We start from the raw sequence: 13,498 nt of genomic DNA, 5'->3' as shown, positions 1-13,498 counted from the left end.
GAGAGAGAGAGAGAGAGAGAGAGAGAGAGAGTCTGCAGTTGAGGGACCGTCTGCAAGTTGCACCACTTGAACAATCACGTCTCATGTTTAATGAACTGATTAAATGATCCCTTATCTATCCCCCTATCTTTAGAAAAGCAGTTGGAGAGGGTCACTCCTTCATGGGCACTGCCATGTTGATATGTCGTGTACCAGCACAAAACACCAATAATGAATGCAAATTTGTTAGGAATTAATTAAAATGTTATAGTATGACAGAAACAAACAGTTTGAGTGTAAAACCACAGCAGTTACTGGAACTACTTGCTTTCATCCAGGCCAACAGGTGTCAGTATAAAATATACGCCCATTTGTACTATTGAGACAAATAGGAGCAAGCTGTGTTAACAAAGGCTGTCTCCGAATATGCACACTTCCCCACTGGTAGGTGAGAAACAGTATTTGAAAGGAGTAGCATGTCTGAATTCACAGTATTTACAAAACAGGAGACACAAAGTACCTGCAGTACTTCTGACGAGATTCTAAAGACTGCATCCTTTACTATCCCATAAGGCCATGGAAGAGGAGTTGTGAATGGCCTTGTAGCAATGCTGGTACTGTAGGCCACATGACAATGACAACAAGACAAATTTAGTTCAGCTACATAAAAACCTCCATGGAAGTAAACATAAACACTTATATATGTTTAATTCTATCATTAAAGTCAGTATAAATGGATTTTGGCTAACAGTTACAGGCCTAAAAATGGTGACAGGCCTGAATTTGACTAGCTCTAGTGAGCATCTTAGTCTGTATGGGATTATTGTGGCATACCTGGAGTTTAAAGGAATAGTTCACACACACACACACACACACACACACACACATTTCAAATCTGTATGACTTTCTTCCTTCTCTGAAACATAAAAGCAGATATTTTGAGAAAAGTCTCAGCATTTTTTTGATTGTTTGTTCTGTTATACACGAGACTATCTTGTCTTTGTTCACACTGTCTGTGCCCTTGAAGTGATGCGTCCTCAGCATGACAAACAGCCAGCAGGGCCTGTCCACATCCTGTTTACACCATCACAAAAGACTTAGTTCTCTATCTCTCTCACACACTACAAATTTGGCCACCAAACCACTAGACTTCACCAAATGAATGGGCAAAAATGTTAAGGGCAAGAATGACTCGTTGGCCTGGTTTGAATCACTCTTACCCTGCAGGTGTCTTTTAACTCCTGGCATTTCATAGCTGTCTGACATTTGAGAGGTTTCAGTAACTGCTGGTTCTGCTTTACTTGGCTTGAGTGATGCCCACAATAACTCTACATAGTATCCTAATAGAGCTGACATAATAATTAGTTTACCAGTAACTTAAATGATTGTAGTTGACAGAAAGATAACATCATCAATATATTGCATATTTTACTACAACTGCCGTAACCTAAACCATTTATTTAATCACACTGCATACATTCTGTGAGACTGAGCGCCATCTTGCGGCAAAATCGAACACAAACGTAAATACAAAAAACGATTAAATATTTAACAAGAAACATATATTAAATATTTAAAACATATAAACACTTTTTAGCCGACAGCTAGACTATTGGACAGCTATAGCATAATTCTTTAAGCACAAGCTTTCCCGCCTTATTTAAAGCATTTAATAGACACAACTGTTGAACAGAAGTTCAACAAGATGTTAAAAATAGAATGTAGAATTTGAATCTTAAAAAGGTTCTTCTTTTTTTTTTTTTTTTTGTTAAGTTTATTTTTACTTTCATTTTTGGAGCACACCAACAAATGTACTCGCATATAATTGTTAATGATAATAAAAAAAATATCCTAATAAGTGCAAAATGCAGTTTGGAACAAAAATTCGGGTTTGCTGAAGATACTGTACGTGTATGAAAATCACTAATAAATAAATTAATTAGAAAAAAAATACATTTATAAAATTAATAATTTAGGTTTAATATTTTAATAACTAATAAAAAAGTAAAAAAATAAATAATTTAAAATATAACTTGAACAATGTATTAATAAACATATGATATTATAGATTCTCATTTTTAGAATGACAGCTTTTGTTGATCGCTTCTTCTCTTCTGTATTAAGCACTTTGGCTGGTATTGATCTACTGGACACACCTGCACTCCCCAGCTTGCCTTTGTGGTGTCCTGGCGCTTTGTACGTGGAATCATCACTTCTGATGAATCATTATTCATCCGCTATGAAATCCTGAGTCTGGACAAGGTGGTGCTAGACCTTCTCAGAGAAGAGGATTCTGGGACATACTGCTGTGATGTACTGGACACCAGCTAATGAAGAGTGAAGAGAACTTATAAAGGAGTGAAAGTGCTATCATCCAGTGGACTGAGTTTAGACTCTGCAAAAGGTCTGATTCGCTGGGAAAACCTAACATCACGAACACAGGAAACCCATATCCCAGCAGCACTGTCTGAAATATGGCACTGATAAGTGTGTCCATATCTGCTGCAATGGCAGCAGTTATTCTCCTGCACTTGTAGGGTTTTTACAGAATAAGAGTAAGAAGAACAGCTGAACTTTCACAATGTCTGAAAACGTTTTAAAGATTAAAAAGTCAAATTAATATCCCATAATATCCCATAATATCCTTTTCCTGCATCATTGACTAAGCCACTGTTGATTAGAAGTGTTATTGAAAAACATGTTCAAACTATCTGTGTACTATATATAGAGTGGAGCTGTTAATGAACTGATTTATGAAAACTGTTAATGAAAAAAGTTTATATTTGTGTTAAAAAGGTCAAACAGTTCTCTTCATCAACAACGGGTCAAATAGTCACAAGTTCTTAATTTGGATACCAAAGTAGATGATGCTTAAAAATATTCCTTAAAGGGATAGTTCACCCAAAAATGAAAATTCTATAATCACTTGCTCACCCTCAGGAGTTGTTCCAATCTTATATTCGTTTCCTTCTTCTGTTGAGCGTAAAAGATGATATTTTGAAGAATGTTGGTAACCAAAAAGCTGATATTACACGTTGACTTGGTTACCAACATTCTTCAAAATATCTCTAGTGCTAAACAGAAGAAAGAAACTCACACACATCCGGAGTAACGACCGAATTTCCAAAAGCAAAAAGATAATTAACCATAACCATATGTTCTTCAATTAAAAAAGGGGACCATTTAAAAAAAAAATCAATAAAATAAAATAAAAAATAATAATACACACACACATACATATATATATATATATATATATATATATATATATATATATATATATATATATATGTTTAAACAAAAAAGACAGATAGATAGATAGATAATGTATAATATATTTTTAAGGAACAAAATGTTCCTATGTAAGTGGAACAGAAGAGCCTCACACTTATTTAAATGAACTGGTAATTTATTCAGGACATTTAACAGGTCAAAGTGTGCCCACTCAAAAACAAACTCTATCAGACAAATAAACCGGTGAAAGGTGCTCTGTGAGCACAAGAAAAATCTCTACAACTCAACCTTAAGGCAGAGAGAGGACAAACGTCCACCTCCCACAGCAGAATGTGACATCAGGGAAAAAACCATTCAGAAGCAGGAATGCTGGTCCTCCATCAGCACTGCATTTGAGATCTGGATTAATAGCAAAAAATCTGAGAACTCCCACACGGCTAGTTTGGGAGCATTAGTGCCAGATTAAATAAACCCCTTTATACACATTGCTGTAATTCTTTCTTTAGCTCTAGGCAAGTAAATACAGACCCCAAAAATCTTATAACTAGTCCACATCTGGTTAGGTGAAAAAAGCTGCAGAAAGAATTACAAACTCTCACAGGCAAACAATAGAACAGTCATTCGATGTGTATTTAACATCTCGAAAAGTGTGCGTGTGTGTGTTTTAAATATACATGACATTACAACTAGCAAAAGGTGCATTGTTAATCTTCAAGAAAAAAAGAAGTCCTTTTTCCTCATTCAAAGAGAAAGTCCTCACTTTAGGACAAGGATGCAAGCAAGATTTTAAACAGACACTCTCATTGACACGCTGGTTTCAGGATCGTTTTCAGCATGTGAGATACAGCAACAAAAGACACAAAGCAGCTCAGCCTGTGATCTGCTTCTTGTAGAGACAGTGTAGAATTCCATTAAACTATCATTCATAAGCGATAACCATGAAATCACCCTCACATATTCCCATTCAATGATACTTGAATAAATGAAACAAATAACAAAGAATATCAAGATACAAATTCTCCATTTCATTCAAAGCTCTTTGACTTGTCCAGCACACAAAAACATGCATCAGGCCGACTCTCAGACAGCATGAAAATCTCAAGCCATGACTATATGTATAAAAAAAACAATAATAATACAAATCCAGACCTAAGTTTGTCACATATTGCTCTAAGGATAAAAATTAAATAAAATTCACCATTCAATCACGATTTCACAATCTATATTCCATATTATTTGTAGCATTCTGGGATACAGTAATATGTTATTTGAATATAATATTTCTCTAGCAGTATACTGTGTACAACAGCTGCTCAGCTCAAACCTAATTGCCAAATCATTCACTCAAGCATTTAGATCTCATCATTCCTGGCCAGACAATCCTATATGAATGCAACTTCTAGAAGCCTCTTTTAATCTTCAAGATACATTCAGTTTGGTCACAAAGAAGACATATGGGTGTTGATTGTAGAAATATGACTCAGTCATTCACTATCTGGATTTTTTTTTTTTTTTTTTTACAAAGCCAACCATCACAAGCACATGCTGATAACAGCAGCTTCCAATAATACAGATTGATTGGAACCATATTGGAATGAATATTTTGCTACAAGTTTCTATATTAACGGCTTAAGATATAAGCTTGCTTATTAATGCTGTATAAAAGCCAAAGCATCCACAAAATGAGTCAAGCCCATAAAGCCGATGGCGCCTCTTTGGTAATATAAAAAAAATGCATTAAATATTTTATTCCCATATTAATATGGAAGACTCGATCAAATTCAAATCCCTGAATAGTGTTGTTATTCTCCTCAAGATGCAAAAAAATAATAATTGTGGCTTTGTCCACAAACAACAGCAATGAGCCCCTTTATTAAAGAAAAAATTAAAAGTTTTTAAAAAAAGAACAGGATTAGCACCAAGCAAATTCTGAATCAGTCAGTGGCTGAAACTACCCATTAAATAATAATCAAACGCTGGTCAGTGGAGTTTGCTTGGTCTTTGACATCAGTTTGACAATTTGATTTGACTGGCAAATGCATTCATGACATATCTGCTGGTATAAGAAGGATCCGAATCTAAGGCAACATCTGCAGCTCTGGGGGTTTGTGTGAATCCCATTCAGATCAGACTGTCCATGAACCCCCCTGTGTTTTGCCATGGTCACTGAGATCTTGGATGGTGAGCAGAACAAGAAATCATTTTTGAAAACAGAGGAAAAAAGTGAAGTCTTTAGAAGTATGGGTTTTCAAAACATCCATCTTATTTAATAAAAGGGACGTTTTCAGTCTTTAAGATGTGTACAGCAGATGTGGACATGAAAAGGGCTGAGAAAGAGCTTCTACCACAAACGCTAGTTCTTGGAAACAGTAAATCAATGATCCACCTAATGGGATTAAAATCAATTATGGTTGCAGGAGGTCTAACCAGCTTCCGTTCTAGCCCTTTTTGCCAGTGTGAGTGTACTAAAATATCTCAATTCAAAAATATACAAAATCTGGCAACCTAAAAGATGATTGCCTCAAATGTTATATCCTTGAGAAGGAAAAAAGGAAAAGCTCAGGGATGAAAACCTAGCATAGTCATGGTGTTTAAGGAAAAGATGCCCTTAGATGAGACTGCGAGCATGCCTTGAGTGCGGGTGGAGTCCACATCCATAAATGAATCCTGGTTGAGTGATTCAAAACTGGAAATGGATGATGCAGGATCCTTCAGATGCGAGGAGCAGCGATGGAGAATGTCTCTGTGTGGAAAAACAACCACTGCAAGAATGCAGCAAGTTATCGAGTCCTACTGAAGCCTATCTCTTCCCAGTTTTCATGTACGATGGGATGCCTCCTCGTGCAGTCAGCCCCTCAAAGCGCTTGTAGGTGTAGTTGATGAACACCCAGTCTTTACTCTTCAGATCAGCTTCAGTGTGGTTGGACACAGGAGTGGCTTTAGAGAGAGAGAGAGAGAGAGAGTGTTAGATTAAGTTTTCGGAAATACACAAGCCCCAAAAATGTCATTTATTGTTGTTTGTCATGCATTACAAATACCTGAAAACACACCTGTAGGCTGGAGGATGTCTGAATCAGGAAACTCGTCAAAGTTGGAAGTGTCGTCGATGCTTTTGATCTCAATTGGTATAGCTGCCGGTCTCTCCCTGGACCAAAAAAAAAACAAACAAAAAACATTAGAATGATTTCTGAAGGATCATGTAATACTCAAGACTGGAGTAATGGCAGACTTGGTGATAAGAAACTTCTTTCAAAATGTGCTCTTCTTGCAGTATGATGAATGAACCAGAAGTAATACAAGCCCCAAAGGTTTTTTTTTTTTATGTTTTTATATATTATTTGACGAGAAAAATAATTTTTGTCATTTAAATTTTTGAACAAAACTGCATACATAAAACTATTTCCTGGATGAAACATGCAATGTGACAAGATCATTTGACAAATTAGGAGCGATCATTTGTTGAAACATTTATAATGCCTCACATTTCACATACTAGTTTTTATATAAATTGAAAGGCAACATAGGCAAGATATACTGCACAACATATATTTCCATTCAAAGTTCAACAACAATTTTAGAAATCATCTAGAAGACAGATTATGCAAAAGACACTATACATTAATAGTATGATGATTTCATTACTCATTAGCAGTTTAATCAGTGAGTTTGTCTACATGTGATGGCAGCAAACCTGATATGGTCATAGTCCACTCCCTCAAAGAAAGGGTTAGTCTTGATCTCCTCCACTCCAACAGCCCCAATCCTGTGCTCGCTCTCACAACAGAACCTGGTGGTAAACAACAAAACACAAGGTGAACAGTGAAGAAAAGAGACTGCTTAAAATTAACCACATCTCAAAATGTAGGTTAGCAGTATGGTAAATGAAAACAAAATGCACTGGGTTGAATGAAGAGCTACAGCTAAGATAGAGTACAAAAATAAAGGCAAAGAATCACAGAGAGAGAGAAAAAAAAAATAGGGTAAAAAATAAAACGCCACAAATAAAGAGAAGAGAGAGAATGATAAGCAGTGAGCGAGCCAAACCTGAGGATCAGATCCTTGGCTTTTTCTGAAATTGGGACCTCAGGTGGAAAGATCAAAGTTTCCCGCCAGTTCATCACTTTCCTGTAAGTTTCCTGAGGCGTCTCAGAGCAAAATGGAGGGTAACCTGAAAAACACCCACACAAACACTTAAGCCATATATCAAAATAAACAAAATCATTTTATCTACCGACCAAAAATCAATTCACCTATTAGCATTTCATACATAATGACGCCCAAACTCCACCAATCACAGAGCTTGTTATAACCATTTTGCATGAACACTTCTGGAGCGATGTAGTCAGGGGTTCCAACCGTGGAAAAGGCCTGGAGAGAGAAAAAAAAAAAAAAAAACCTTCTCTTTTACTTACTGATGCAACACAAAAGATATTGTGAGATGTAATGGATTACACAAGAGTACAAAGCAACCCTTCTACAATCATCAACTACCATATTAACAACACACTCATTTCACAATAACTTTCTGAAACACTGAATCTATATGTACACACCCACTATGTGTAGCATTGGGTCAAGAGGAAACCCTTACCAACTGTCTCCTGTTTCGCTTCCATGTTTCTGCTTTCCTCTTTGAGTTCATGTTCTGGAACGCTGAAGAAAAACAACAAAAACAAAGTTAGTGCCACAGAATCAGCTACAATACCATTCAAACGTTCTGGGCCAGTAAGATTTTAGTCTAAAGAAATTAAAACTTTCATTCAGCAAGGATGCATTAAATTTAAAATACACTGAGAAGACATTTATCATGTTACAGTATTTTTCTATTTCAAATAAATGCAGTTGTATTTGAACTTTCTATTAATTGAAGAATCCAGAAAAAGAATCGAGGATTCCATTAAAAAATTAAATAATATAAATGTTTCTTGAGCAGAAAATCGGGACATTAGATTTCTGAATAATCATGTGACTTTGAAGACTGGAGTTATGGGTGCTGATAAGTCTTACTGAAGTCACTTGGAAGGCTGTGATTAAAGTTTCTGTAGAACTCTGTGCGGTGAGCTTTCTTCAGACCAGTGCATAGGCCGAAATCAGACAACTTCACGTGGCCCTGAAAGAGCAAATTGACCTTGTTAATGAGAATCACTCATTATATCAAGGCTATGTGACCTGTTATGCTATTAGATTGAGCTTTAAGGTTTCACATTCATGTCAGAGTTGCCTATAGGGATTTCACAAGTCAATACTAAAAAATATAAAGTGATAATATCAGTCTTAATGCATCATCAGTAGTACCAAGTGAAACTGGTATTGTTATTGGCATTCATAATTTAATACACAAACAAATGCCTAAATTGTTCTGAATGATGCCCTACTTTGCTAAAAATAATTTACATGTTTTTAAAGATTTTGACGATTGTAATCGAGTACTGTTTTAATATATGTTTTTACTCTCGAGTCCAGCAGGAGATTGTCTGGTTTGACGTCTCTGTGGATGAAGCCCAGCTGGTGAATGGAGTCAATAGCCAGCACAGTCTCAGCAATATAAAACTGTGTGGCCTCCTCCGTTAAAGTGTCTTTCTTCATCAGTAGAGTCATCATATCACCTGGGCAAACACGCACATATATCAAGTCAACTTTCGGAGTGGCTTTTCTCCCATCTTTTTGACTGTTAAGGGATCTGACATCCTGCACTCACCTCCAGGCAGAAACTCCATGATGAGGTAGAGGTTCATCTTATCCTGAAAGCTGTAAAACATCTTCACCACCCACAAACTGTCTGCCTCTACAAGGATGTCCCTTTCTGCTCGAATATGGCCAACCTTGAACAGAAAACACAGATCTGTTAATAAGGCAAAGAACCTTAAATGTCATGTGTGGACATACGTGATTCCATCAGCGAAGACTCACCTGCTCTTTCTCAAGCATATCAGACTTACGCAAGATTTTCATGGCATAAACATGTCCTGTGTCCTTCTTCTGGACTAACCGCACCTAGGGAAATAAAGAGGATTTTAAATGTGCTAAAATACCACAAAATAGACTAGCATCCTTTTTTTGCTTGTTTATGAAAAAAGTATTTTATGGTCACCAAAGTTGCAGCCATTTGATAAAAAAAAAAAATGTATATAAGCCTGCCTCACAACTAACACATGCTAAAAGTGATAAAACTTTTGAATTCGTGGGTTCTTTAACAGAAAGAAGCTCAGACCTCTCCGAAAGCTCCTCGGCCAATCACTTTGAGCGACTCAAAGTCCTCTAATCCAAGCCGTGTTCGTTTGAGACGAAGAAACTCAGTCTCTTTCCTAGCATGCTGAGAACGCCGGATACGCTTCTGCGGGACCAGAAAAAGTCCAAATTAAACCGACCGATCACATGAAATAACATTCTGAACTTCTGTGTGTTTTAATATTTATAAAACCACCAGCATCTAGATAATGACGTTTGTAACATAAGAAGGACACGGCTTTCTGAAGAAAATAGTGAAAAATTCTGAAGAAGCAGTAGTCCAGAAAAGCTCACCTCTTCATCACCTAGGCCCTCTTGATCCATGACCTTCTCCAGCTTCTGCTGTCTGTAACAGATAACGGTTAACTTTTAGACATGTGATGAAACACTAGCACCAAGAGGGAGAATTGCTTCATCAGTCAAATGAAAGGAGATTGTCTAGTCTGACATCATTTCAAGAGGGATGGAAAAGACCATATTAAAGGGCCCTTGGAATTTGGGAGGTTTTTAAAGAAACAATGGATGATAATGACAGATTGTGTCTCACCATATTTTCCCAAACCTACAGAATGTGAAGAATTACAGGCATTTGTCCAAATGCTTAGTGAATCATTTAAACCTGCCAAACCTGTTCACTAGCGAAAGTTTCAAAACTACATTAGAGAAAGTATTGCAGAAGTCCTAAATATTTCTCACTTATTTCAAACAGTACGTGGGCTGCAGCAAATTTTCAATGGAAAATAAAGTCAATGCATACAATAACATAAAAAAGGTATCTTGCTTTTTCGGTTCTCACCTCATTTCCCTTTCCTCATGCTGTGATATCAGGTTGATATAATAATTCTCCAGCGTTACTTTGGCCATGGTGACCCTTTCCTTAGTGTGGTTGCTCATCGAGGAGCAGGACATCTGGCTTGTCATCGCCATGGTCAACTGGGCAGGAAAACCATGTTTAGCATGTTTATATATAAAAGAAGACACAAAGTAGAGTTCAGGTTGTACCTTGTATTTAAATCTATGACAGGGGCTTTTAATTTTTCAGATGCCACCGACGCCCAAATAGGATCATTCCATTACCAGCTTCACAGGGGCAAATTGTGCAGGTATATTCGGTGAAAGGCAGCATTTAACTTTAGCTACAACATTTACACTGCAAGCCACGGTTCTCTGACACTCAATCTTCCACTTCCCAGAAATTCCACGCCTGTAAGGTCTGACTGGCGCTTTGTTGCGCCGTGGCCAAAACAAGCGTTCACTTCGTACATTTACTTTACTCTGCTTGGAAACTCAAACAAACGCTATATTTGTCTTCCGACTCAGTTCCCACAGCTGATGTCACTGAGACTGAGGTCTGGAAAGAAGAATGTACAGACATAAAGATGATTTTTACTCTGAATAAATCGTGTGATTAATAAAATGAAATGAAAAACGGCTGAAAAACGATAAACAGAACGAAAGTCATAATGACATAAACATGTCATCTGTTGAACAAGACTTAATACTAATGAAGTTCACCATCAAGTAACACGACAGACCAAAAAACAAACAAACAAACAAATCAACAGCAAACAAACACTGTAAACACGCACACTAGAGTTTGTCAGTGCAAACCCACGTTTTCAGTGGGTTTGTTTATATAGCATTTACGCAGTTTTTTAAAAGCAAAAACAAGGCTAATCAATTCTTAGAATTCGTATAACTGCAGACCTAAAAAGATGTATGAAAAGAAAAAAGCAATAACTGCTCTCAGTAGTGTAGTAAGACTGTCAGTCTTCTAGCAGCAGCCGCTAACTGTCTGTTCAGACTCATCTACTCTCGTATCAAAGTGTGAAACGACTGAAATCCGGGTTAATTTCTAATAGGAACTCAAGCAACTTTGGCAAAGTATGAGCAACTACCGAAAACAAAACTATTACTTACTTGTAAACTATGTGTTAGTTTGAAATCATACTTGTTTGCTTACCTTCCACTCGACCTCAAACTGTCTCGCGCTAGTGGACGACGACGGACATTATTTCCTTCTTCCGGGTTTGTGCTCCAGTGGAAAGGGAACAAAACAAAAGTACCCTTTCTGTCGTCTAAAATTAGATAATTTTTTTTCAACCTTTATTTAATTAACTGACCTGCTGAAACCAGGTTTTCCTTTTATTTCATTTTATCCATATATGTTTATGCATATACCCGTTTTTTCATTTAGCTATATATATAAGGGAGACCATGGCTAGTTGCCACACTGAATTGTTATTAAGAATCAATGTCATTCTTGTTCTTGACATAAACGGAATATATATATATATATATATATATATATATATATATATATATATATATATATATATATATATATATATATATATATATATATATATATATATGTATATGCTTTTCAGCTAAATTTGTAAAATAAGTATGAAACTTAAAATGCATTAAACGGTAACATACAAAAATAACAAACATTTATTTTAGCCAATAAATGAAATAAATACATTAACACGACATGAAACATCTTCCTACAATCTGATATGGAAAAAGATCTTGTCATGTCAGTGTAGTTTTACCTAGTTATTTATGGCCAACAGCTATTATAAATTGTGGTTAAATTGGAACTTTAGTTTAGAGCTCAGAATTCACACTTCACACACACATACACACACACACACACACACAAACACACACGCACGCACGCACGCACGTTTACTTAGCTATCTAAATGGGGACATTAAATATACTTCTATTGTCTTTATGTAAAGTAGTACATAAAAAGATAGTTAGACACTTTTTAACCTAAACTCACTAACAGAGTTGTATTTTTATACAAGTTTTACAAATGAGGACGTCCCCAAATGGAGTTTTTGGGTGATTATGTCTGGCTTTGTTCACTTTACAAAATTGTCTCCAAAATATATTTAAGTAGGTACACACACACACACACACACACACACACACACACACACACACACTGGTTTAAGGGGCTTTGTATGAAGGACTGAGAGTTTGAAAATAATTGAAACTGCTGCGGTAACAACTAAAACAACTGTTCTGTTTTAACACATCACCATCTGAGGGTGCTGTTGTACAGAGAAAACACTTAACCAGCATCCAAGCCACAACATGATTGTGACCAGCAGTGCTGACCAGATCCCCATGACAAGTTTTTCTGACAATACACACCCAGACAGGTGAGGTACAGGGCAGCAGAACTTTACACTATCAGAAAAAAGGTACAAAGTCTGGGCTGTATACCCTTTCAAATGGTACACTTTTGTATCTTATTTACCCCTATAGGGTGCATATTAATACAGTGAAGGTAAATATTAATAGCCTACCTAAAGTGTACATATCTTTAGCCTGTATCATTTAATGTCAAATCATGAAAGAAACTACATGCATGCAATGTCGTGGTCAGTTAAGGCATGAAGTTTCCAAAAAGGGTATTAAAGCTGCTGTAAAACTTCAACTTCTCTGAAATGGTTTTCCAAACTGTCCTGGAGCAGCTCAGCACTGCCTCCCTCATCTAACACACCCAATTCAACTCCTCAGTTTATTATTGAAATGGGACAGAAAAGGTAAAGAGAGTTGAGAGAAGATATGATGCGTGTCAGATCCGGAGTTATTTTTAAAGTCTAATAAATGTTAAAATTGATAGCTCAATTATAATGTAGTATTGAATGGCTAGTCAATGGTTAAATATTAGGGGAACATTTTTTATGGGGGAATCAGTATTAATTGGCATCAGTGATGCTGGCCTTCATAAAAAACATGCCGTTAGACAAATATTAAATATATACTGTCTCTATGTTGTTTGTACATTAATTAGAAAAATTGAATGTGAAATTATTGCAATATAAAAGTATATTTAAAAACATTAATATCATTTTTTTTTTAAATCAATTGATATTTAGATCACTTCTTGGGACAATACTGTCATCAACCTATAGCTATTGTAGGCATGTACACACAAAGGGAAATAAGAGAAATGAGTTTCAGAGCATGGTTATCTGATTTGAGAAGGCGGGACAAACAGGAAGTCCCGCTCTTTTAAAGAGGAGTGGCTTAA

General features: G+C 36.3%; 1 protein-coding gene across 4 annotated transcripts; it reads right to left on the bottom strand.

The window, feature by feature from the left end:
- Window positions 1–3,598: 3,598 nt before the first annotated feature.
- LOC128018631 (serine/threonine-protein kinase 38) lies at window positions 3,599–11,527 on the bottom strand. Of its 4 annotated transcripts, none has more exons than XM_052604251.1 (15): window positions 11,405–11,520; window positions 10,444–10,792; window positions 10,238–10,374; window positions 9,736–9,787; window positions 9,425–9,547; window positions 9,124–9,207; window positions 8,912–9,035; window positions 8,665–8,819; window positions 8,221–8,323; window positions 7,805–7,866; window positions 7,464–7,581; window positions 7,258–7,381; window positions 6,905–7,000; window positions 6,252–6,358; window positions 3,599–6,150 (listed from the first exon to the last, which is right to left on the bottom strand). In XM_052604251.1, the coding sequence occupies exons 3-15, from the start codon at window positions 10,366–10,368 to the stop codon at window positions 6,014–6,016; spliced, it is 1,416 nt and encodes a 471-aa protein (XP_052460211.1). In that variant the 5' UTR covers window positions 10,369–10,374; window positions 10,444–10,792; window positions 11,405–11,520; the 3' UTR covers window positions 3,599–6,013. The 4 variants fall into 4 exon arrangements, with proteins under 4 accessions (XP_052460211.1, XP_052460213.1, XP_052460210.1 ...); XM_052604253.1 differs by having other exon boundaries at window positions 6,264–6,358; XM_052604250.1 differs by lacking the exon at window positions 10,444–10,792 and having other exon boundaries at window positions 11,405–11,527.
- Window positions 11,528–13,498: the final 1,971 nt, after the last annotated feature.

Source organism: Carassius gibelio, chromosome A8 (assembly GCF_023724105.1).
Source record: "Carassius gibelio isolate Cgi1373 ecotype wild population from Czech Republic chromosome A8, carGib1.2-hapl.c, whole genome shotgun sequence".
Lineage (NCBI taxonomy): Eukaryota > Metazoa > Chordata > Actinopteri > Cypriniformes > Cyprinidae > Carassius > Carassius gibelio.
This window is presented reverse-complemented; position numbering and strand designations above follow the sequence as displayed.

Coding starts and splice junctions, on each gene's coding strand:
- LOC128018631 (XM_052604250.1), bottom strand. CDS start 10,368: ATGGCGATGACAAGCCAGATGTCCTGCTCCTCGATGAGCAACCACACT. Junction 9,548..9,735: donor AGGGCCTAGGTGATGAAGAG/GTGAGCTTTTCT, acceptor CTGGTCCCGCAG/AAGCGTATCCGGCGTTCTCA. Junction 6,359..6,904: donor GTGGACTATGACCATATCAG/GTTTGCTGCCAT, acceptor TTTTTGGTCCAG/GGAGAGACCGGCAGCTATAC.